The sequence below is a fragment of the Tamandua tetradactyla genome, chromosome 15, assembly GCF_023851605.1.
Source record: "Tamandua tetradactyla isolate mTamTet1 chromosome 15, mTamTet1.pri, whole genome shotgun sequence".
Classification (NCBI taxonomy): Eukaryota; Metazoa; Chordata; class Mammalia; order Pilosa; family Myrmecophagidae; genus Tamandua; species Tamandua tetradactyla.
Window position 1 is genome coordinate 86978041 of NC_135341.1, and position 24278 is coordinate 87002318.

The 24278-nt window shown below is 35.6% G+C and overlaps 1 protein-coding gene across 1 annotated transcript in view; it reads left to right on the top strand.

Moving 5' to 3' along the window:
• The window catches only part of TRPC1 (transient receptor potential cation channel subfamily C member 1), an 84361-nt gene extending 61468 nt beyond the window's left edge, over positions 1-22893 (top strand). Inside the window, 4 exon segments of the mRNA XM_077130315.1 lie at positions 14950-15125; positions 18578-18779; positions 19053-19247; positions 20162-22893. Coding sequence (XP_076986430.1) covers positions 14950-15125; positions 18578-18779; positions 19053-19247; positions 20162-20389 — 801 coding nt within the window. The 3' untranslated portion in view covers positions 20390-22893.
• The last annotated feature ends 1385 nt before the right edge of the window (positions 22894-24278 follow it).

Below are 24278 nucleotides of genomic sequence, written 5' to 3' on the forward strand. Positions count from 1 at the left end.
ATGTTCAGGATTTCTCTCTCAACTGGAAGGGCAATGATGCATGGCATGTCTGCTAGTTTCCTCTCCAGGTGTCTTGCTTCGTGAAGCTATCCTGGGATGTTTTTCTTCTTCATCTCCAAAGGTCTCTGGCAGTGTGGGCTCTCTCCTCATACCCTGCTCTGTTCTCCTGTGTTTGAAGCTTTCTCCAAAATACTTCTTCTTTTAAAGGATTCCAGTAAACTAATCAAGACCCACCTTGAATGGTGGAGTCACATCTCCTCTAGTGAAAGGTTAATACCCACAGTGGGTGAGTCACATCTCCATGGAAATAACCTAGTTTTCCAACCTATATTACTGAATAGATTAAAAGAAACAGTTGCTCCCACAACTAATTAGGATTGAAACATGGCTTTTCTAGGGTACATAAATCCTTTCAAACAGCACAGCACCCATCATTATTTAGGCAAGAGGTACATTTCTATCCCTGAGAAGGAAGTATTTCTTTTCTAGAAAGTTAGCATGTTCTCTGTCATATTAAAGAATTCCAGACAGTCCAAGTAAGGCTCCATGTTAGTTGATTAGGGTGTTTCGAGTAGGACCTTGAGGTAGAAGCTTCAGGCAAAAATAATTCTAGGGTGTATTGATGAGCAAATCTGATCAAAGGAGAGCCCTTGAGTTCTGTACATGTATACTGTGGTCCCAACAAGTATGATAATTGAAAAGATTTATCTAAATGTTTTGTTCTTCTGTTTGGTCTAATTATTATAATTACTAATATTCTAAGTGATAAATACCCTTGGATCTAACAGCTCTGTAACAGTTTCTGTATCTGTTGTTGAGGATTAAATGGGTCTGGGTCTATAAATGCAGAGCAACATAGCTGGGCACAATTTGGGCTTTAAATAAATGTTTAGATCCATTCTCTTCCTTTATCAGTTATTAACTGTGCAGACCTAGAAATAGTACAAGAAAACTTGTAATGTTAATGAATGCCTGAGATAGACTGCATTCTTTACCTAGTAAATTGTTTTATTTTACTAGATACTTATCAGATTTTATTTAGTGGCCTATAAAACATGAATGGCATATTGTTTCCATAACTGAGTAAAAAGTAATTTCAGGTGCTTTGCATTGGGAGCATCCTTGGAGGTAAGGATTTTTCTTTTAATAAAAATAGAATGTTGGAGCTAGAAGGAAACTTGGAGGTCATATAGTCTGGGGGTTCCCAAACTGGAACTGCAGAATCACCCAGGGAGCACATTAAACTAAGTACTCTGGTCCTAGCTGGAAATACTGATTAGGTAGGCTGGCAAACTTTAAATAGCATGTCTAAGTCTGGTGCAGCATTTGACCATTCCCTTATCCTTTTATAGATCAGAAAATTAAGACCCAGTTCATACACTGTTAGAACCAGGATTTGTATAAAATAATAATTAAATTTATATCTTTTTTGATACTTATTCATGTATAAATTCAACAATTCCTGCTGTGTATGAGGCAGGAATTTAATTCCTACCTCTGCCACCTAGTAGTCCTGTTACCTGAGCAATTCACAGAATTTCTCTGAGTCTCAATTTTGTCACTTAGAAAAAATGGAGATAATATTAGCTTTTCCACCTTGCAAGGCTGATGAAGATATGTGATAGCTCTTAAATGGTAGCTGTTGGAAATGGTAAAAAGCTATATAAAAATAGTTACTTGTTCAACATTTTAATTAATAAGCTGGGCTCTGGAGCTGCTAACATGGTACCTACCCTTAAAAACAAAATTTTTAGCATAAAGTGAAAACTTCTGTTTTGGAGATGATGGTGTACAAAGACTTTGGAAGCTTGACCGAGGTGTACCTGGGGAAAGAGTCAGGAAGGCTTAGATGAGTAACATTTGATTTACATATTGAAGGGGTTAGAAGTTTGCCTGGCAAAGAAAAAAGGGAGAGTAGCATGTGCAGAGCATGGAGCCATGAAAGTATGGCCCTTGGAGAGACAGGATGTCCTTTATGCTAGGACCGCAGATGGGAGCTGGGAGATGAGGCTGAAGGAGGGCAGGACCCTGAAAGTCTCTGCGCCAGAAATGTGAACATTATCACACAGGCAAAGGAGGTTTGAGAGCATGAATGGCTTGATTAGATAGAAATTTTAAACAGATAATTATGACTTTACTCTGGAAGAAGATCTGGAAGGGGAAAACTAGAAGTTATTATTATTGCATTCTTTTGTCAGCAGCTTTTATAATTTAGCAGATTTTACTGAACCTAAGATAGCAGCCGTCCCTACCACGCGTTTAGCTTGCTCTTGCTGTTCTTCATAGTGCTGCCGTGTGCTGGGCTTTCTGCCTCTTAGGTTGTTTCCTGAGGCCAGGTCTCCAGAAATAGTGTTCCCAGGTCAGAGGTGGTCCTAATCACGCGGCCGTTTTCTCTCTGTGTTAGTTCCCAGTCACACGAGCTGTATGAAAGAACACTGTCTCACCTGAATGTTAATAGCATTTGGTACTGTCTTTTTAAGTGATACTATCTTAGTAGTTTGCTTTAATTTACAGTTCTCTGGAAATTCATACTCCAAGGAAGATAAATTTGTATACTAGTATTACCTATTGGATAAATTTCAGTTTTTTATATTTTAATTTCTTTCTCTTTTTCAGTATTATTTTCATATTTTAAGTAAAACTGCCAAGTAATTTTAAATAAGTAAATATCTAAGAAAACATAATTACTGTTTTTACAAAAAAATACTTTATAGTCTTTCTTAGTCTAAAATAATTGTACTATTTTAATGTTTGCCTTTCACATGAATGTTTGGTTAGTGTGCTCTTCAAGTCAATGTTTACCTCAGTGTTACCCATTTTAGCTATTTTTAGTTCCTCCAACTTACACAAGAACTGATATCAGGCTTTTTTTTTCCTGTTTTTTTTTCTTTTAAAAAAACAAACAATACACTTAGAACCACCAACAATGGATATCTTAATTAGCTTAGCCATGTGCGTATTTAAATAAAATATTCATAATCATTGTAAAGTCTGTGTTTGCACAGTAAGTTTCATAAACCAATTTAAAATTAAGGCAAAATGAAAAAACTACAAATCCAGATAGCAAATTTCTCAAATTCTAAGTATTAAACACTAAGTTAGATACTTGATCCTTGATCAGCTGTCAAAACTGTTCTCAGAATATCAAGTAGGAAGTACTTACAGATATCTGCATTGCTATAATAATGACTTATGTTGCTAAATACTTTAGTGATTTCAGGAAAATATGAAGATACAAATATTTTTACAATTAACATGTGAAAATCTTAACCACCTTAAATGGATATCTTAGTTAGCTTATCCTTAGACATATTAAAAGAAAAAAATCTAAGTAATCATCATAAAGCCTGTTTGTACAATATGTTTCATAAGCCAATTTAAAATTAAAGCAAGGAAGGAAAAAATCTATAGATACAGCGTTTCTTAAAGTTCTCCTGTGAAGCTGTCTGGTCCATAAATTTGGTGGTCAATCTCTGCACTCTCTATTCTGTTCCACTGGTCAGTCCTTCTGTCTTTGTACCAGTACCAGGCTGTTTTAACCACTGTGGCTTTATAGTCAGGAAGTGATTAGACCTCCCAGTTTGCTCTTCTTTTTTAGGATATCTTTAGCTATTTGGGGCCTCTTTCCCTTCCATATAAATTTATTTTTTTTATTTTTTTTTATTTTTTTATTTTATTAATCAAAAAAAAGAAAAGAAATTAACACAACATTTAGAAATCATTCCATTCTACACATGCACTCAGTAATTCTTAGTATCATCACATAGATGTATGATCATCATTTCTTAGTACATTTGCATCGATTTAGGAAAAGAACTAGCAAAACAGCAGAAAAAGATATAGAATGTTAATATAGAGAAGAGAATTAAAATAATAATACTAATAATATATATATATATAAAAAGGAAAAAGAAAAAAACAAAAACAAAAGATACAAACACACAAACAAACAAACAAAAAACCATATTTCAGGTGCAGCTTCATTCAGTGTTCCAACCTAGTTACATTACACTTAGGTATTATTGTGCTGTCCATTTTTGAGTTTTTGTATTTAGTCCTGTTGCACAGTCTGTATCCCTTCAGCTCCAATTACCCATTATCTTACCCTGTTTCTAACTCCTGCTGGTCTCTGTTACCAATGATATAGTCCAAGCTGATTCTCGAATGTCGGTTCACATCAGTGGGACCATACAGTATTTGTCCTTTAGTTTTTGGCTAGACTCACTCAGCATAATGTTCTCTAGGTCCATCTATGTTATTACATGCTTCATAAGTTTAGTCTGTCTTAAAGCTGCATAATATTCCATCGTAGGTATACGCCTCAGTTTGTTTAGCCACTCGTCTGTTGATGGGCATTTTGACTGTTTCCATCTCTTTGAAGTTGTAGATAATGCTGCTATAAACACTGGTGTGCAAATGTCCGTCTGTGTCTTTGCCCTTAAGTCCTTTGAGTAGATACCTAGCAGTGGTATTGCTGGGTCGTAATCCATTCTGCCATTCTATGTCTTTTGATTGGGAAATTCAGTCCATTAACTTTTAGTGTTATTACTGTTTGGATAATATTTTCCTCTACCATTTTGGCTTTTGTATTATATATATCATATCTGATTTTCCTTCTTTCTACACTTTACTCCATACCTCTCTCTTCTGTCTTTTCGTATCTGACTCTAGTGCTCCCTTTAGTATTTCTTGCAGAGCTGGTCTCTTGGTCACAAATTCTCTCAGTGACTTTTTGTCTATAAATGTTTTAATTTCTCCTTCATTTTTGAAGGACAATTTTGCTGGATATAGGAGTCTTGGTTGGCAGTTTTTCTCTTTTAGTGATTTAAATATATCATCCCACTGTCTTCTAGCTTCCATGGTTTCTGCTGAGAAATCTACACATAGTCTTATTGGGTTTCCCTTGTATGTGACAGATTGTTTTTCTCTTGCTGCTTTCAAGATCCTCTCTTTCTCTTTGACCTCTGACATTCTAACTAGTAAATGTCTTGGAGAACGCCTATTTGGGTCTATTCTCTTTGGGGTGCGCTGCACTTCTTGGATCTGTATATTTAGGTCTTTCATAAGAGTTGGGAAATTTTCAGTGATAATTTCTTCCATTAGTTTTTCTCCTTTTCCCTTCTCTTCTCCTTCTGGGACACCCACAACACGTATATTTGTGCGCTTCATATTGTCATTCAGTTCCCTGATTCCCTGCTCAAGTTTTTCCATTCTTTTCCCTATAGTTTCTGTTTCTTTTTGGAATTCAGTTGTTCCATCCTCCAGTTCACTAATTGTAGCTTCTGTCTCTTTAGATCTACCATTGTAGGTATCCATTGTTTTTTCCATTTTTTCTTCTTTGTCCTTCACTCCCACAAGTTCTGTGCTTTGTTTTTTCAGATTTTCTATTTCTTCTTTTTGTTCAGCCCATATCTTCTTCATGTCCTCCCTCAATTTATTGATTTGGTTTTTGAAGAGTTTTTCCATTTCTGTTCGTATATTCAGCATTAGTTGTCTCAGCTCCTGTATCTCATTTGAACTATTGGTTTGTTCCTTTGATTGGGCCATATCTTCAATTTTCCGAGCGTCATCCATTATTTTCTGCTGGTGACTGGGCATTTGATCAGATCTCCCTGGGTGTGGGACCCAGCTGGTTGAAAGCTTTTTCTGTGGACTCTCTGGGCTCTGTTTTTCTTTTCCTGCCCAGTAGGTGGCGCTCGTGGCGGTCGTTTGTCTGCAGGGCAGTCGGCCCGGGAAACCGCGCGTGGAGGCGGGGGTCGCTAGCCGTGGCTTGGGGGAGTGCCGGTCCAAATTGCCCAGCTGGCCCGAGACGCCAAGCGTGACGGGAGGGCCCCGCTATCCAATGTTCCCAGTCAGACCGGGGAGCGACGTGCGTGGAGGGGACCCCAGACGCCAGCCACCCCAGCCGGGAAAACGTGCACCCCACGGGTATCTCACAGCAGTGGATTCTCCCTACCCGTTCAGCCGTTCCAGAATGGGGTACGCTGTCTTTTTTGGTCTCTGTCGTGACTCCGGGAGCTGTTTTGTATTGTTTCTGTTTCTTTAGTTGCTTTTCTGGAGGAGGAACTAAGACCTGCGCGTCTTACTAAGCCGCCATCTTCTCCGGAAGTCCTTTCCATATAAATTTGATAACCAGTTTTTCCAAGTCTTCAAAGGAGGTTCTTGGGATTCTTATTAGTATTGCATTGAATCTGTTACCAGTTTGGGTACGATTGACATCTTGACGATATTCAACCTTCCTATCCATGAGCATGGAATAACTTTCAATCTATTCAGGTCATTTTAAAATTTTTAGCAATTTTTTTTTTTGTAATTTTCTGTGTATAAGTCCTTGACATCCTGGTTAGGCTTATTCCTAGATACCTAATTCTTCTGGTTGCTATTCTGAATAGAATTTTTTCCTTAGTTGTCATTTCAGATAGGTCATTGCTTGTGTATAGAAACATTACTGATTTTTGTACATTAATCTTGTATCCTGCCACTTTGCTGAATTTATTAGCTCAAATAGTTTAGCTGGAGATTTCTTAGGATTTTCCTAGTACAGGATCATGTCATCTGCAAATAATGAAAGTTTTACTTCCTTTCCTATTTGGATGCCTTTTATTTCTTTCTCCTATCTATTTGCTCCAGCTAGTACTTATAATACAATGTTGAATAATAGTGGTGGCAATGGACATCCTTGTCTCGTCCCTGATCTCAAGGGGAATGCTTTCAGTTTCTCACCATTAAGTATGATGCTGGCTATGGGTTTTTCATATATGTCCTTTATGATATTGAAAAAGTTTCATCAATACCTAACTTTTGAAGTGTTTTTGTGAGAAAAGGACGCTGGATTTTGTTGAATGCTTTTACAGCATCAATCGATATGATCATGTGATTTTTCCCTTTGATTTGTTAATCTGCTGTATTAGTTGATTGATTTTCTTTTGTTGAACCAAACTTGCATTCCAATTAATGTCAGTCGGTATCTTTTAATTGGTATGAATCCGTTTGATCATGATGTATAACTTTTTAATGTGGCATGGATACGATGTGCTAGTATTTTGTTAAGAATTTTCACATCTATGTTCATTAGGGAGATTGGTCTGTGGTTTTCTTTTCTTGTATCGTCTTTATCTGATTTTGGTATTAGAATGGTGTTAGCTTCATAAAATAAGTTAGGTAGCATTCCTTTTTCTTCAGTTTTTTGAAAGAGTTTGAAGAGAATTGGTGTTAGTTCTTTCTGAAATGTTTGATAAAATTCTCCTGTGAAGCCATCTGGTCCTGGGTTGTTGTTGTTGTTTTGCGGGGGAGGGGGGGGGGGGAGAATTTTTGATAACTGATTGGATCTCTTTACTTGTAATTGGTTTATTTTATTTATTTATTTATTTATTGCAAATTCAAATGACTAATATTAATTTAATTCAATTCCAAGATATTTTGCTATTGAAGAGTACATTAGTACATGTGCTATATCACCAGAGCCTATTCAATAAAGATATACTTTTACTTCTCATCTCATACTGTGTGTAGTGTTTTTGCACACAAAATAAAAAATATCACATACTGTGCCATTAAGAGATTTCAAAAGAAATGCTCTCATCATTTCTTAGAACATTTGCATCGATTTAGAAAAAGAAATAAAAGGACAACAGAAAAAGAAATAAAACGATAATAGAGGAAAAAAAGGTTATACATACCATACCCCTTACCCCTCGCTTTCATTTACCACTAGCATTTCAAACTAAATTTATTTCAACATTTGTTTCCCCCTATTATTTATTTTTATTCCATATGTTCTACTCTTCTGTTGATATAGTAGCTAAAAGGAGCATCAGACACAAGGTTTTCACATTCACAGAGTCTCATTGTGAAAGCTATATCATTGTTCAACCATCATCAAGAAACATGGCTGCTGGAACACAGCTCTACATTTTCAGGCAGTTCCCTCCAGCCTCTCCGCTACATCTTGAACAACAAGGTGATATCTACTTAATGCATAAGAATGCCCTCCAGGATAACCTCTCGACTCTGTTTGGAATCTCTCAGTCATTGACACTTAGTCTCATTTCACTCTTCCCCCTTTGGTCGAGAAGCTTTTTTCAATCCCTTGATGTTAATTCTCAGCTCATTCTAGGGTTTTTCTCAGTCCCTTGATGCTGAGTCTCAGCTCATTCCAGGATTTCTGTCCCACATTGCCTGGAAGGTCCCACACCCCTGGGAGTCATGTCCCACACAGAGAGGGGGAGGGTGGTGAGACTGCTCATCATGTTGGCTGGAGAGAGAGGCCACATCTGAGCAAGAAAAGAGGCTCTCTTGGGGGTGACCCTTAGGCCTAAATTTTAAGTAGACTTGACCTATCCTTTGTGGGGTTAAGTTTCATAGGAACAAACCCCAAGACTGGGGGCTCAGCCTATAGCTTTGGTTGTCCACACTGGTTGTGAGAATATCAAGAATTCAACTTGGGGAAGTTGAATTTCTCCCCACTCTCACCATTCCCCGAAGGGGGCTTGCAAATACTTTTCCAGTCACTGATCAATCACTCTGGGATTCATCGGGGCATCACTCTGGACAAACCAACAATGTAATTGGTTTATTGAGACCTTCTATTTCTTCTCAAGTCAGTATAGGTAACTTCTGTGTTTCTAGGGATTTGTCCGTTTCATCTAAGTTGTATAGTTTGTTGGCATATAGTTGTTCATAATATTCTCTTAAGAGTTTTTAATTTTCTTCATGATCTGTGGTAACAACCCCTCTCTCATTTCTGATTTTGTTTATATGTGTCCTCTCCTTTTTCTTCTTTGTTAGTCTAGCTAGGGGACCATCAATTTTAATAATTTTCTTAAAGAACCAACTTTTAGTTTTGTTGATTCTTTCTATTGTTTTATTATTCTCCAGTTTGTTTATTTCTGCTTTACTCTCTATTATTTCTCTTTTTTTTATTTGCTTTGGGGTTAGTTTGCTGTTCTTTCTCTACATTCTCCAGGTGAGCAGTTAAATGCTCAAGTTTTGCTTGTTCTGGTTTTTTAATATAAGCATTTAGGGCAATAAATTTTCCTCTCACCACTGTCTTTGCCACATCTTGTAAGTTTTGATATGTTGTATTGTCATTATCATTCATCTCCAGATATATACTGATTTCTCCAGCAATTTCTTCCTTGACTCACTGATTATTTGAGTGTATTGTTTAATCTCTGTATGTTTGTGAAAGCTCTGGTTCTTTGGTGATTATTAATTTCTGACTTTATTCTGTTGTGATCAGAGAAAGTACTTGGAATAATTTCAATCTTATTAAATTTGTAGAGACTCAGCTTATGTCCCAGTATATGGTCTATCCTGGAGAATGTTCCATGTGTGCTAGAGAAGAATGTGTATCCTGGTGTTTTGGGGTGTAATGATCTATATATGTCTATTAGATCTAATTCATTTATCTTATTGTTTAGGTTCTCTACTTCCTTGTTGATCCTCTGTGTGGTTGTTCTGTCTATAGTGGTGAGTGGTGTATTGAAGTCTCCCACTATTACTCATGTATGTCTATAGCTCCCTTCAGTTTTTCTAATATATGCCTCATGTACTTTTGAGCTCCTTGATTGGGAGCATATACATTTATGATTGTTATTTCTTCCTGGTGAATTATTCCTTTGATTAATATGTAGTGTCCTTCTTTGTGTCTTATGACATCTTTACATTTAAAGTCTGTTTTGTCTGCTATTAGTATAGCTACTCCTGCTTTCTTTTGGTTACAGTTTGCATAGAAGATTTTTTTCCATCCTTTCACTTTCAGTCTGTGTCCTTGAGCCTAAGATGTGTCTCTTGTAAACAGCATATAGATAATGTTTTTTTGATCCACTCTGTCAGTTGGTATCTTTTAATTGGTGAGTTTAGTCCATTAACAGTCACAGTAATTACTGTAAAAGCAGTTCTTGATTCTACCATCTTGTTCTTTAGTTTTTATTTGTCAGATCTGTGGATTATTTTCCTTCTCTCTCTCTTTTCCTTTAAAGTACCTTTACTCATATTCTTTAATTCTGTGCCCTCCTCTAGACCTCCCTCTCCTTTCTTTTTTTTTATGATCTGACAGGCTCCCTTATTTCTTGTGGGGCTGGTCTCTTCTTGACTAGTTCTCTCAATCTTTCTTTGTCTTTGATCTCTCTCTCAATTTTGAAGGATAACTTGGTTGGATAAAGAATTCTTTGTTTTTTTAACTTAAAAAATTATTTTTATTAAAGAAGTTATAGGTTTACAGAAATATCACACCTAAAATACAGAGTTCTCTATACCACCCTAATATTCACACCTTGTGTTAGTGTGGTACATTTGCTACAATTGATTAATGAACATTTTTACAATTGTAAAATTGTGTATTTTACAGTTAACTGTATTCCATGGTTTAGTCTAGGGTTCACTGTTTGGGTTGTACAGTCCAATGGATATATGTATTTAAAAATTTTTTTTAAATATAAAACACGAGCATTCTTACCATACGATCATTTCATTCTTGGAATATAATCAATAACTCACAATATCATGACATAGTTGTATATTTATTCATCATCGTGATCATTTCTTAGAACATATGCATCAATTAAGAAAAGAAATAAAAAAATTCATACGTACCATACGAATTTACCCCTCCCTTTCATTGATCACTAGCATTTCAGTCTACTAAATTTATTTTAACATTTGTTCCCCCTATTATTTACTTATTTTTATAGATAAAGAATTCTTGGTTGAAAGCCTTTCTCATTCAGGATCGTAAAAATATCATACCAATGCCTTCTTGCTTCTGTGATGACTGTTAAATAGTCTGAAGTTAGTCTTATGTGTTCTCCCTTGTGTATAGTAGATGCTTTTCTTTTCTTGTCTTTCAGGACTTGCTGCTTCTCTTTCAAACCTGACAGTCGGATTCATATGTGTCTTGGAGTGGGCCTGTTTGGATTTATTCTGTCTGGATTTTGCTGGGTTTCTTCGGTTTGCATACTCTTGCATTTTATAAAAATTGGTAGATTTTCTCTGATTACATCCTCAACTGATTTCCCAAACCTTTTTTCTTCTCTTCTTCTGGGACTCCAATAATTATTATATTAACATGCCTCTTGTTGTCCATCATTTCCCTAAAATCCAGTTGGATTTTTTCCATCTTTGTTGCCATTTGTTCTTTTGTGCACTCTAGTTCTGTTGTTCTATCTTCTAGCTCACTTATTCTTCCTTCTGCTTCTTCGAATCTTCCATCATGTATATTTTTTATTTGTTCTACTGTATGTTTCATTTCTGTGAGATCTGCCATTTTTCTATTTAACCTCCTGAATTCTTCTTTATGCTCTTTTAGTGTCTTACTGATATCCTTTATTTCTTTATAAACATCCTTGTTTATAAAGTTGTTTATAAAGTAGTTGTTCCATATTCTGCATTTCCTCTGGAATTCTGATTTGGTCATTTGGCTGGGCCATTTCTGCTTAGATTTTCTTGTGCTTTGTCATTTTCTGTGGTTTTCAGGGTATTTGATTATCTTAATATGGTTATTTTGTAAGTTGGTGTTTTTCACTCTTCTAAAGTTAATGTATTTACTTGGATTTTGCAGAACGTTTCCTGTTGCACCATGTCAGTTACTCTCCATCAAATCAAGGTTCGGATCTCATGTAGGGGATACAGTTCAACCTGAGGGTCTATTCTAAGCTAGGCCAGGGTACAGGGGGACTTCAGGTGCAGAATGCCTGCCAGCCTATACACACACACAATAAAAGAACAAAACAAAGAGATAGTAATAAAATAATAATACAATGAAAACATGAAATACAAAAACAAGAACCAAACAAAATACACCTCAAGAATAGTAGGCCCCGGAATCAAATGAGAAACCCCCGGATAAACTGGGAGTTAAGTCAAGCTCGTGCCCACTAAAGGGAGAGAAAATTTAAAAGAAAAATAGTAATAATAAAAATAAATGAAATGGAATAATAAAAAATATGTGAAATGAAAAATAGAAATTAATAAAAATATAAAATAGCTATAAAAATAAAAAATGATTAAAAACAACTATAGTACTAATAAAAATGTGCAGAAAGAATATACTTTAAAAAGGGGGAAAAGAAAAAAATAGTAAGAAAAAATAAAAATAAAGAACTAGGCAGGCGAGTTAGCTTGCCTGCACTACCCCTTCTCGCCAGCAGATGGCGATGTGGGCTCCGCCTCCCTCTGCCCCGCCCGTTCTGGCCTGAGAAACTCCAGGTTGGCGTGCTCAGCAGGGGTCCGCTGTACCTGGGGGGGGGGGGCGTCGCTCAGCAGGGTGTGCTCCACCAGGGAGCCCGAGGGTGGGGCTCTGCTGGGGACTGGGGAGCCAAGCAGCATGTAGGTGATCCGCTGATGAGCAGCGCTGGGGGGCCTGCTGGACGCCACGTCTGCAGCTGGCTATTCCTGCATCCGAAAGGTGATCCCTCCCCACCCCCAGGCCCGCCCCGCGGTGGACAGTCACTGGCCCCCAGGCTCCCTGCAGGCGCTGCCCATCGCAACCACGTGGAGCAGTTTCCGCAGCAGCTGGGCAGGCTGGAGCCGGGAGGTCAGTTCCTCCTGTCGCACGTCCCCAATACTCTGCAGCCCACCCAGGGATCCCAGGCACCGGCCCCACCCGCTCTCCCCCGATCCACCGATGCGCGCTTCCCCAAAACGACCTAGAGACCCTCCTTGTTTCCTCACACCCCGGGACCTGCAGTCCTGCAGGAGGGGCCTCACTCTACTGCACCGGGTGTCCCAGAAGTCAGTATCAGGCTTTTAAAGCAAAATCATAGAGTGTGTAGGATCTTATTAAATACTGCTGACTTTGTTATTGAAATGGAATTACAATTACCATTTAAAACTTTGTTGTGTTAAATGAAGGCTTCTACTTTTGGCCTTTTTTTTTTTTTTTTATTAAAATTGTTTATCAATCATACATGATTACTCTTGGAAAATTGAATTTACTATAAGCTTGCAGGGTCTCAGCTTTCTTCAAAGGCAGTCTTTCTCTAGTTAGCAGGGAGAGGAGAAGGGGGAATGTATGATTAAAAAAAATTGTTACCATATTCCTACTATCCTAAGTATTATGTAACTTGGAATAAGTATTGTACAGATATGGTATGACTATTTTAATCACTAACAATTTGATGTAATGATTTTGTTCTTCAGGGTGACCCAGAAAAGCTGTCATCAATTAAAATAAAAATTTGCTTCTCTTTATCACACATTTTGAGCTTCCTGCTTCTTTTGTCAGAATTTTATAAAAGTGCCAAGTGAGAAAAACATAAGGCTTTGAAAAGTACCACATGGTCTAGTCAAGTGCACAAGAGTCTGGTTTATTGGACCTCTCCACTATTGTAGAGTCTGAAATACTACCTTGTGGCCTGTTTAAACATTTTAGCATAATTCTGATACTTAATTAACTGACACTTCAGTGGGCTAGAATGCCTGGCCATTTGCCTCATGGTACCATTGTGTATTATTGGTGGTTGGCATATGTCATGTTTTCAGGTTTGGGTCAATTAGGAATTTTATTTGAAGCAGGATTTAATTAACTATATAAATTTGACCTGGTTAAATTTGAGGAAGACCTTTTTAAAATTAATTTTTGAATCTTAAAAGTAAAAAAGTGCATATTGCAAAGAAAATTTTAAAAGGGTATAAAGTGGGAGGTATGAGGGTAGTTCAGTGATAGAATTCCTGCCTACCATGTGGGAGAGCCAGGCTCAATTCCCAGCCCATGGACTTCCCAAAAACAAACCAGCAAACAAACAAATGAAAAAAAAAAACAAAAAATGAAAATTCAACAAATGGTGTTACAGTAAGGGAATACTCACATGGAAAAAGAATGAACTGTGACCCCTGCCATACAGCATACAAATAAAAAAAAGGGTGTAGAAAATGATACCTCTAAATCTACTTTTCATAGAAAAGTCTTATTAACAATTTATTTGGTAATATTCCAGAAATTTCCTGTGCACATTGAATCATACCTATGTCAAAATCTATATCTGGTCTAACTTTTAAAAAGTAAAAAAATGGAGCTGTTACTCATACTGTTCTGTATGTTGCTTTTTTTTAGTTAATATTTTATGGACATCTTTCTTTGCCAGCATGTACAGATGTAATTCATTCCTTTTAACAGCAACATTTAATATGTTCTCATTTTTTGCTGTCTCTAACAATGCTGCAATGGAAATCCTTTGCTATGTTTGCATTTTTTGTTACTTCATATCTGTTAACCAAATTGCTAGTACAGAATTGCTTTGTCAAAAGGGTAATGTCAAGTTTTTCTCCAAATGTGTATGCCAGTTTAGACACCAAGAGGGTAAAGTACCTGCTCCCCAGGTTTTGAAGAAGAATTGCCCAATGAAGGTGGGTGTGAATAAAGGTTCCAGATGCACTGTTCAGGTCTAAATTACAGTAGATACGTATTTATAGTAGACTCTTTCATTTGGATTGCATACAGAATATTTTTTATGGCCCCAGTATCAAAGAAAACTGATCACCTGGGCAAGAAAGTAGTAGGGTGTTTTGAAAGAGGAACTGCTGTTTTTCAGGATTTGGTCTAGAATTTTTCTGGTTGAGGAAATCTAATTACTTTATGTCATAATGATTTTATATTTGTAAACTTTAAGAGTTATATAAATATAAGCATGTTTCCCTTTAGGCTTGAACAGGACATTTTCCTTCTATCCGGTTAAAATTAAGCCTTTTCTTAAATCTCTGTATTTCCAGCTCTACCTCCATAGCAGCAATTCAAGTCCAGATTTTTGGCATGTACCATCCAACATTCCAGTGTTGTCGTGATTATTAGGATTTTTTGTTGGCAGCTGGATTTTTTATGTTCTCATCAGATATTTCTTCCAGATGGAATAAAAGTGGATAGTCATGTTTGTCTTCCTTTTATTACATGATCATTTAATATTTTGTTTTTCCTGATAATTTTAATGAACACCTATGTAATGTATTCTACAGATTTCAATGGGACAGATGTTACAAGATTTTGGAAAATTTCTTGGAATGTTTCTTCTTGTTTTGTTTTCTTTTACGATTGGACTGACACAACTGTATGATAAAGGCTATACTCCAAAAGAACAGAAGGACTGTGTGGGCATCTTCTGTGAACAGCAGAGCAATGATACATTCCACTCGTAAGTATCTTTTTAAATTTTTAGTAGATATATTTCTTTCAGCTGTGTTGTGTATGAATTGTAACCTACAGAAATGGAACTTAAAATTTTCTTTAGTAAATTCCTCTTTAAGGTTTGCAAACTTTAATGAAAATTTGTGTAGTTCCCATCAATCGTTTAATAGTCATCTTTACATATAGAATCTAAAATAATTAGTAGATCCATTGTGTTTCCACCTGCTGTCTATCTCAAAGAGGGCATTTAGTGCACCCTTAGTATTTTGGGCAAGACAGTTTTTTTTTGGTCCCATCGTTGCAGGATGTTTAGCATCTCTTCACTTTAAGCGTTAGGTTTATGTAGCAGCTTTTGGTATTGTTAGAACCGAAAACACTCTCAGATTTTCAAAAACTTTTAGGAGGGCAGTACTGTCTCTTATTCAGACTCACTAGAGCAGTTGCTTTTCTCTAATCTCATGTATCATAAGGAATTGTACAATCAGTTGTAAGGTGGTCAAAATACCTGCCCCATTCTTAAATAAGATAATGGAGAAGGGGATCCAAATTACACATTTGTTGCATCCCTGTTATATACCTGTTGTTCTGTAGTTACTTTGCACATCATCTCATTCTAAAGAATAAGAAATTAGGTTCATTACTATATTGCCTCTTCATTTATTAAAATACATTTATTTTATTTTAGAAAAAGAAAACTATGTTAAAATATGAATGCCTTGAAAATACCAAAACATTAAAGCAAGTATTTTAAAACATCATAATTATTGTTTTTTTGATATTTTTATTGTAAACAAGAATCAAACATACATTCTTTTTTTAAACGTTTTTTATTAAAAAAAATTAACAAACAAAACATTAAGATATTCTATTCTACATATACAATCAATAATTCTTAATATCATCACATAGTTGCATATTCATCATTTCTTAGTACATTTGCATCGATTTAGAAAAAATAAAAAGACAACAGAAAAAGAAATAAAATGATAATAGAGAAAAAAAGACTATACATACCATACCCCTTACCCCTCGCTTTCATTTACTACTAGCATTTCAGATTGAATTTATTTTAGCATTTGTTCCCCCTATTATTTATTTTTATTCCATATGTTCTACTCTTCTGTTGATATAGTAGCTAAAAGGAGCATCAGACACAAGGTTTTCACATTCACAGAGGCTCATTGTGAAAGCTAGCTATATCATTGTTCAATCATCATCAAGAAACATGGCTACTGGAACACAGCACTACATTTTCAGGCAATTCCCTCCAGCCTCTCCGCTACATCTTGAACAACAAGGTGATATCTACTTAATGCGTAAGAATAACCTCTAGGATAACCTCTCGACTCTGTTTGGAGTCTCTCAGCCATTGACACTTGGTCTCATTTTACTCTTTCCCCTTTTGGTCAAGAAGTTTCTCTCAATCCCTTGATGTTAATTCTCAGCTCATTCTAGGGTTTTTCTCAGTCCTTTGATGCTGAGTCTCAGCTCATTCCAGGATCTTTGTCCCATGTTGCCAGGAAGGTCCACACCCCTAGGAGTCATGTCCCACACAGAGAGGGGGAGGGTGGTGAGACTGCTCGTCAAAACATGCAAACATTCTTGACATGGTTACAATCAGTGGTTCACAATATTATCACATAGTTGTGTATTCATCACCATGATCATTTTTTGAACATTTGCATCTCTCCAACAAAAGAAATAAAAAAGAAAAAACTCATGCATGCCATAAATTATTGCTACTTGGAATAGCTAAATGAAACATCACCTGAAGAGACAGGATGTTTAGGACAAAACCAGTTGAATTAAATCTACTTAAATAGATGCTTAAAAGTCATTAGTTATCTACCAAAAAAAATCCAAAGAATTGTGGAAAGTATTTGTTTTGCTTAGATTAATAGGTTTCCTGATAGTCACATTTTTATAAGTCAAATTAAGTGCACCAGAGAAATTTGATTTTTGAAGGATTTTATTGTGAATTGTTTATAACATAGTCATTTTTTCATTCAATAAATATTTATTTCATAGCTACTATATGCCAAACTCTGTTCTAAGTGAGGTCGGAGAGAGGCAATAAATAAGATCAATTAAATACGTTATATGTTAACAGTAGATAAGAGCTAAGGAGACAAAACATGGACTAGGGAGTTGTTCTAGTTTGCTAGCTGCCGGAATGCAATATACCAAAAACAGAATGGCTTTTAACAAGGGGAATTTAATGAGTTGCTAGTTTACAGTTCTAAGTCCGAGAAAATGTCCCAATTAAAACAAGTCTATAGAAATGTCCAATCAAAGGCATCCAGGGAAAGATACATTGGTTCAAGAAGGCCGATGAAGTTCAGGGTTTCTCTCTCAAGTGAGATGGCACACGGCAAACACAGTCAGGGCTTCTCTCTTGGCTGGAAGGGCACATGGCGAATACGGTATCATCTGCTAGCTTTCTCTCCTGGCTTCCTATTTCATGAAGCTCCCCGGGAGGCGTTTTCCTTCTTCATCTTCAAAGGTTGCTGGCTCATAGACTCTCTGCATCTCATGGCTTCATCGTTCTGCTCTCTCTGAGTCTCTCTGAATCTATTTCTCCAAAATGTTTCCTCTTTTATAGGACTCCAGTAAACCAATCAATACCCACTCAAATGGGTGGAGACATGTCATCCCCTAATCCAGTTTAACAACCATTCTTGACTAAATCACATCAACCAGGGAGATGATCTCATTACAGTTTCAAACATACAGTATTGAATAAAGACTATTCTTCCTTTAAGAAATGGGGTTTATATTAAAACATGGCTTTTCTTAGGGGGCATACTTCCTTTCAAACCAGCACAGAAGTGTATATGTATGACAGCATGCATGTTTAGACAGAAGGTTAGAAAAGGCTCCACTTTCAAGGAAAAACCTAAAGGAGTGAAGAAACAAGCTATGAAGACACCTGGCAGAGAACATTTGCAGGGAGACAAGCAGTAAAGGCAGATAGCCTGAGGTGGGAGCATGGCTGGCATGTTCAAAGGAAAGCTATGAGGCCTGACTAGGTGCAGTAGGGTGAATAAGAGGGAAAGGTGTAGGAGATGAGGCCAGAGAGATCAGGAGGGCTGAATCATATAGGAAATTGTCAGTCCTCATAAGGACTTTGGGTTATTGAAATTAGGATCCATTTTAAGTTCTGAGCAGAAGAGTGACAAAATCTAATTAGGTTTGACCAGCGTTATATAGGCTGCTGCTGTGTAGAGAATAGACAGACCATGGCAAGGGGTTAAACAGTTGGGAATAATTCCTCTTCCTGTAAGTCTGTTTTGTTGTTTAAACTAACATATCTGCTGTGGGGATCAACCTCATGTATATTATAAAGGGTCTTGGATTGTCACAATGCTCTTCAAATAATTTTGATGAAATTGATTGATTCATTTCTGCTAATTAATTTCCTTTATTTCCTTTTAAACAATAGTGTACTTATCTTTACAGGTTCATTGGCACTTGCTTTGCTTTGTTCTGGTATATTTTCTCCTTAGCACATGTGGCAATCTTTGTCACAAGATTTAGTTACGGGGAAGAATTGCAGTCCTTTGTCGGAGCTGTTATTGTTGGCACATACAATGTCGTAGTGGTGATCGTGCTCACAAAGCTGCTGGTGGCAATGCTTCACAAAAGCTTTCAGTTAATAGCAGTAAGTGTTCATTCTTCTATTCCCTTCAGATAATACTAAACATAGACAGCAGATAACACAACCAAAGCGTTATAAAAATTAAGAAATCATATTTTAAAATTAAATATAGGTTTTTAAAATGTAAGTAATGGATAGTAATTGTAAATCTTGTACCTAATTTTGCCAACATGATGTGGAAACATTTGGACAGTTTAAAATGGTCTCTCTTTCATCCTTTCTTTCTCCTTTTATATATGTACCATCCATATTACTTTCTCATTACACCCGCTATAGAATCATGAAGACAAAGAATGGAAGTTTGCTCGAGCAAAGCTGTGGCTGAGCTACTTTGATGACAAATGTACATTACCGCCACCTTTCAACATCATTCCTTCACCAAAGACTATCTGCTATATGATTAGTAGCCTCAGTAAGTGGATTTGCTCTCATACATCAAAAGGCAGGGTCAAACGGCAGAACAGTTTAAAGGTAAGAAATTAAGACTTGGAATTTAACATGAAATTTTCACAATTTGTAATCTCAGAAGTTTCCTAAAGCATAAATATACAAGATCTTTGAGGGCCGTGAATGATTTCTTTTTACTGCCATATCCCTAGTGCATGGCATATTATCTAACATAAAATAAAGATCCAATAAATATTTATTGAGATAAAGAGAGGGAAAGCTGTGATTTTCAAAGTTTTCAGATTTCCCAAAAATATGAAATCTCTTCTCATAGTTTTAAAACATGGGCCACACCTATTCTTTCAGTATAGATAAAGAATGATCATTGCATTTAAGCTCATATTTTTTGGTGGTTTTTCTTGGCAAACTTTTTCTATAAACATAGTAAATATTTTAGGCTTTGTGGTCCACGTACAAAATTGAGAATGTTATATTAGGTACTAATATTACCAAAATGCAACAATAACTATGATTTTCTTGTAATACAGGTCTTGAAAGAGTGGAATTCTTTTTGCTGGGGGAGTAGGGAGTAGGGGACAGATAACACTTTGTGTAATTGGCATTCAGTTAGTGTTCCCAGTCATCAGAGTGATTGCAGTGTTCATTTATAAGAACTGTTCTCAGCTGACAAACATGACACAAGCCATATTTGCCTTATGGGTCATAGTTTGCTAATCTGGGCTATAAACTCAATTTTCATAAAACTAATTTTTAAAATATCAAGATAAGGGTGCAGATGAATGAATGAAACAAATGTGCAGGCTAGATTTGTGTTAAACATGTTAAAGTTAATTATTATTTTGCAACATATGGTGACAAGAATACAGCCTAATAAAGCATTAAAAGCTGTGTTTCTAACTGAATATTTAGTAAAAATTAACCCCATTTAAGTTTTGTCTCTACACATTGTTAGTGTAGTAATATTGTTTGTTTTGAAGGAATGGAAAAATTTGAAACAAAAAAGAGATGAGAATTATCAAAAAGTGATGTGTTGCTTAGTGCATCGTTACTTGACTTCCATGAGACAGAAGATGCAAAGTACAGATCAGGCAACTGTGGAAAATCTAAATGAACTGCGCCAAGATTTGTCAAAATTTCGAAATGAAATGAGGGATTTACTTGGCTTTCGGACTTCTAAATATGCCATGTTTTATCCGAGAAATTAACCATTTTCTAAACTATGTAGAGAATAATTTTCAATAATAAATTTGAGAGACTTTGCCTAACTTGCAATTATATTATTGTATTAAAGAATTATGTAGAAGCCATTCTTTCAAATATTTACAGCATAAATATATGTTATATAAAATATGTATATAGAGGGCAGTGCACCGGTGGCTCAGTGGGAGAATTCTCACCTGTTGTGCTGGAGACCCAGGTTCGATTTCTGGAGCCTGCCCATGCCAAAATATATATATATATATGTTTATAGAATTAGTTTTTTAAAACTCTGTTAGTGACTTTTTGGGGGAGCAAAACACATTAAGTGGGTAGTTTTTGTTAGCATGCTGCTTGGTTTTCTTACTCAGACAGTGCTTTTACATTTTCTTTTTATGTTTGAGGAGCAATTATAACTGTACACATTGCCCAGGTTTTGTAAAATGGAAAGCAGCAAATGTGGGCTAATCTTCCATAGGATACAGGTGAAATATAGAAGTAATGTTTTTTTCAGTCTCTGTTTTAGGAGTTCACATATAGTTTGGTGACTACTATTTAGGAGTATAGTTTTATCTAAAATAGTCTTTTTTTTTCTTATTTTGTTATAATCTTAAGCAGCAAAGACAAAATTCTAGTAAATATTTGAATCTATGTCTCTAAATTGAAATTCACTTGTTTTTGTTATTGTAATATATTTACTTTTACATTGTTGCAACCACTTTATATTTTTAATTTTTCTCTTTTCACTCAATAGTATTTTATATATACTTTTCCATGTGTTAACATTGACCACATATTTGAATTTTTATAAAATTGTGTAGCTTTGGAGAAATATAGTTAGTAGATATTTTCATTTTATATTTATTGATTATGTTTATACGTTTGCAAAGCTGCTTCTTTAAAGTTATGTATTTGGTTGCCTATAATTTTACCTTGCATAATAGTACTTTTTAAATTCAAATTAGGGTGGATGTCCATAGATATAAAAATAACCCAATATAAAAGTTTGGAATATATTTATTTATCATGTCTGACCACAGCTTCTTTTGTTTTTTAAAACATCCGAAGGCCGTTATGTAAAGATTTATTGTGTATTTGGACTAGTGGTCTTGAGCTTGTCTTCCAGAGACTTTCCAGTCTTCAACATAGCTTTTGTGTGAGTGATTTCATGCTTTTTTGGATCATTCTTGCTACTTAAGATTAAAAGCACTGATTTTTTGAAAGTAGAGAATAAAATATGAATTTTAATTTTTTTCAGTGGGTTCAAAGAAGAGATGTAGTTTAAAATTTTGGTACACTATTGATTATATCTTCTTGCAGCATTCCCAGTTAAGAAGATGTTATCTAGTTCTATTACCTTATAATTCTCTTAACTGAATTTCAGGTAGTCTAAAGGCCACAGGGTGCAGGTAGCCCTTGGTCAATGAGCACCACCGATCACTGTCCAGATGTTAGTATTGTGTTCCATCTTGATTTTTATTTATTTTTTATTTCTAAATTGTAAATGTTACCTCTTTTGGGCAAATTCTTATAAAATTGTTTATTGTAAAGTTATATATTTTGTCTACTATGGGATTATGCACTTCCCAACTGGGATTTTACATCAGGATTTTTTAGTCACTCTAAAGAAATAGCTAATTACTAAATAAAAATATTTATAGCGTGCCTATTGTGTATGCATGAGTTACTCATAAGGTATATTTTGAATGACAGAATATTGTAAGAAAAACTGAATAAAACGACAGATTATAAATTGACAGAGTCTGTCCATTGTATTTTCATACTTTACTATAAAATACTAAAAAATTCAGCCTTTTAATTGCAGAACACATACTATAATTCAGAATTGCAGAACATTTTCATTAGCCCCAAAAGAAGCCCTTACTTCATCACCAGACCTTGGCAACCACTAATCTACTTCTGTATCTATGAATTAACCTATTCTGGACATTTCATGTAAATTATATCATACAACGTGATCTTTGTGTTTTGCTTCTTTCACTTAGCATAATGTTTTCAAGGTTTCATCCATGTTGCAGCATATATTAGCACTTCATAATTTTATGGTCTGATAATGTTCCATTGTGTGAATATACCTGCTTTTGTTATCCAGTTGATAGACATTTTGGTCATTTTCATTTTTGGGCTATTATGAATCATGCGGCTATGAATATTCATGAACTGGTTTTATATGGACATGTATTTTCATTCCTCTTGGGTACATCCCTAGAAGTGGAATAGCTGGAACATACGGTAACTCCATTCTTAAAAAAGATTTTTGATGAACGGTCAGACTTTACCACATAGTTGTACCATTTGCATTCCCGTACTTGGTGTAGAAGGGTACTGATTCCCCAGCATCCTCCCCAGCACTTGTTATTGTCTGTCTTTTTGATTATAGTCATCTTAGTGGAGTGAAGTGATATCTCTTTGGGCTTTTATTTGCATTTTTCTCATTACTAATTTTTAAAATTTTGATTAACTCCAGTTTATCTATTTTTTTCCTTTTGCTGCTTGATTTTTTGTTATGTTTAAGCCATTGTATAATCCAAGGTCAACAAAGATTTACAACTGTGCTTTCTTATAAAAGTTTTATGGCGTTAGCTTTTACATTTAGGCCAATGATCCTATTGAGTTAATTTTTTTTTTTTTTTGGCTTTTGCAATGGGCATTTATTATTATTTTTTTATTAATTAAAGAAAAAAAAGAAATTAACACAACATTTAGAAGTCATTCCATTCTACATATGCAATCAGTAATTCTTATCATCATCACATAGATACATGATCATCATTTCTTAGTACATTTGCATCGATTTAGGAAAAAAGATATAGAATGTTAATATAGAGAAAAATATAAAAAATAATAATAATAAAAAAAACAAAAGACACAAACAAACAAACAAAAAAACCTATAGCTCAGATGCAGCTTCATTCAGTGTTTTAACATAATTACATTACAATTAGGTATTATTGTGCTGTCCATTTTTGAGTTTTTGTATCTAATCCTGTTGCACAGTCTGTATCCCTTCAGCTCCAATTACCCATTATCTTGCCCTGTTTCTAACTCCTGCTGGTTTCTGTTACCAATGACATATTCCAAGTTTATCCTCGAATGTCGGTTCACATCAGTGGGACCATACAGTATTTGTCCTTTAGTTTTTGGCTAGACTCACTCAGCATAATGTTCTCTAGGTCCATCCATGTTATTACACGCTTCATAAGTTTATTCTGTCTTAAAGCTGCATAATATTCCATCGTATGTATATACCACAGTTTGTTTAGCCACTCGTCTGTTGATGGACATTGTGGCTGTTTCCATCTCTTTGCAATTGTAAATAATGCTGCTATAAACATTGGTGTGCAAATGTCTGTTTGTGTCTTTGCCCTTAAGTCCTTTGAGTAGATACTTAGCAATGGTATTGCTGGGTCGTATGGCAATTCTATATTCAGTTTTTTGAGGAACCGCCAAACTGCCTTCCACAGTGGTTGCACCATTTGACATTCCCACCAACAGTGGATAAGTGTGCCTCTTTCTCCGCATCCTCTCCAGCACTTGTCATTTTCTGTTTTGTTGATAATGGCCATTCTGGTGGATGTGAGATGATATCTCATTGTGGTTTTGATTTGCATTTCTCTAATGGCCAGGGACATTGAGCATCTCTTCATGTGCCTTTTGGCCATTTGTATTTCCTCTTCTGAGAGGTGTCTGTTCAAGTCTTTTTCCCATTTTGTAATTGGGTTGGCTGTCTTTTTGTTGTTGAGTTGAACAATCTCTTTATAAATTCTGGATACTAGACCTTTATCTGATATGTCGTTTCCAAATATTGTCTCCCATTGTGTAGGCTGTCTTTCTACTTTCTTGATGAAGTTCTTTGATGCACAAAAGTGTTTAATT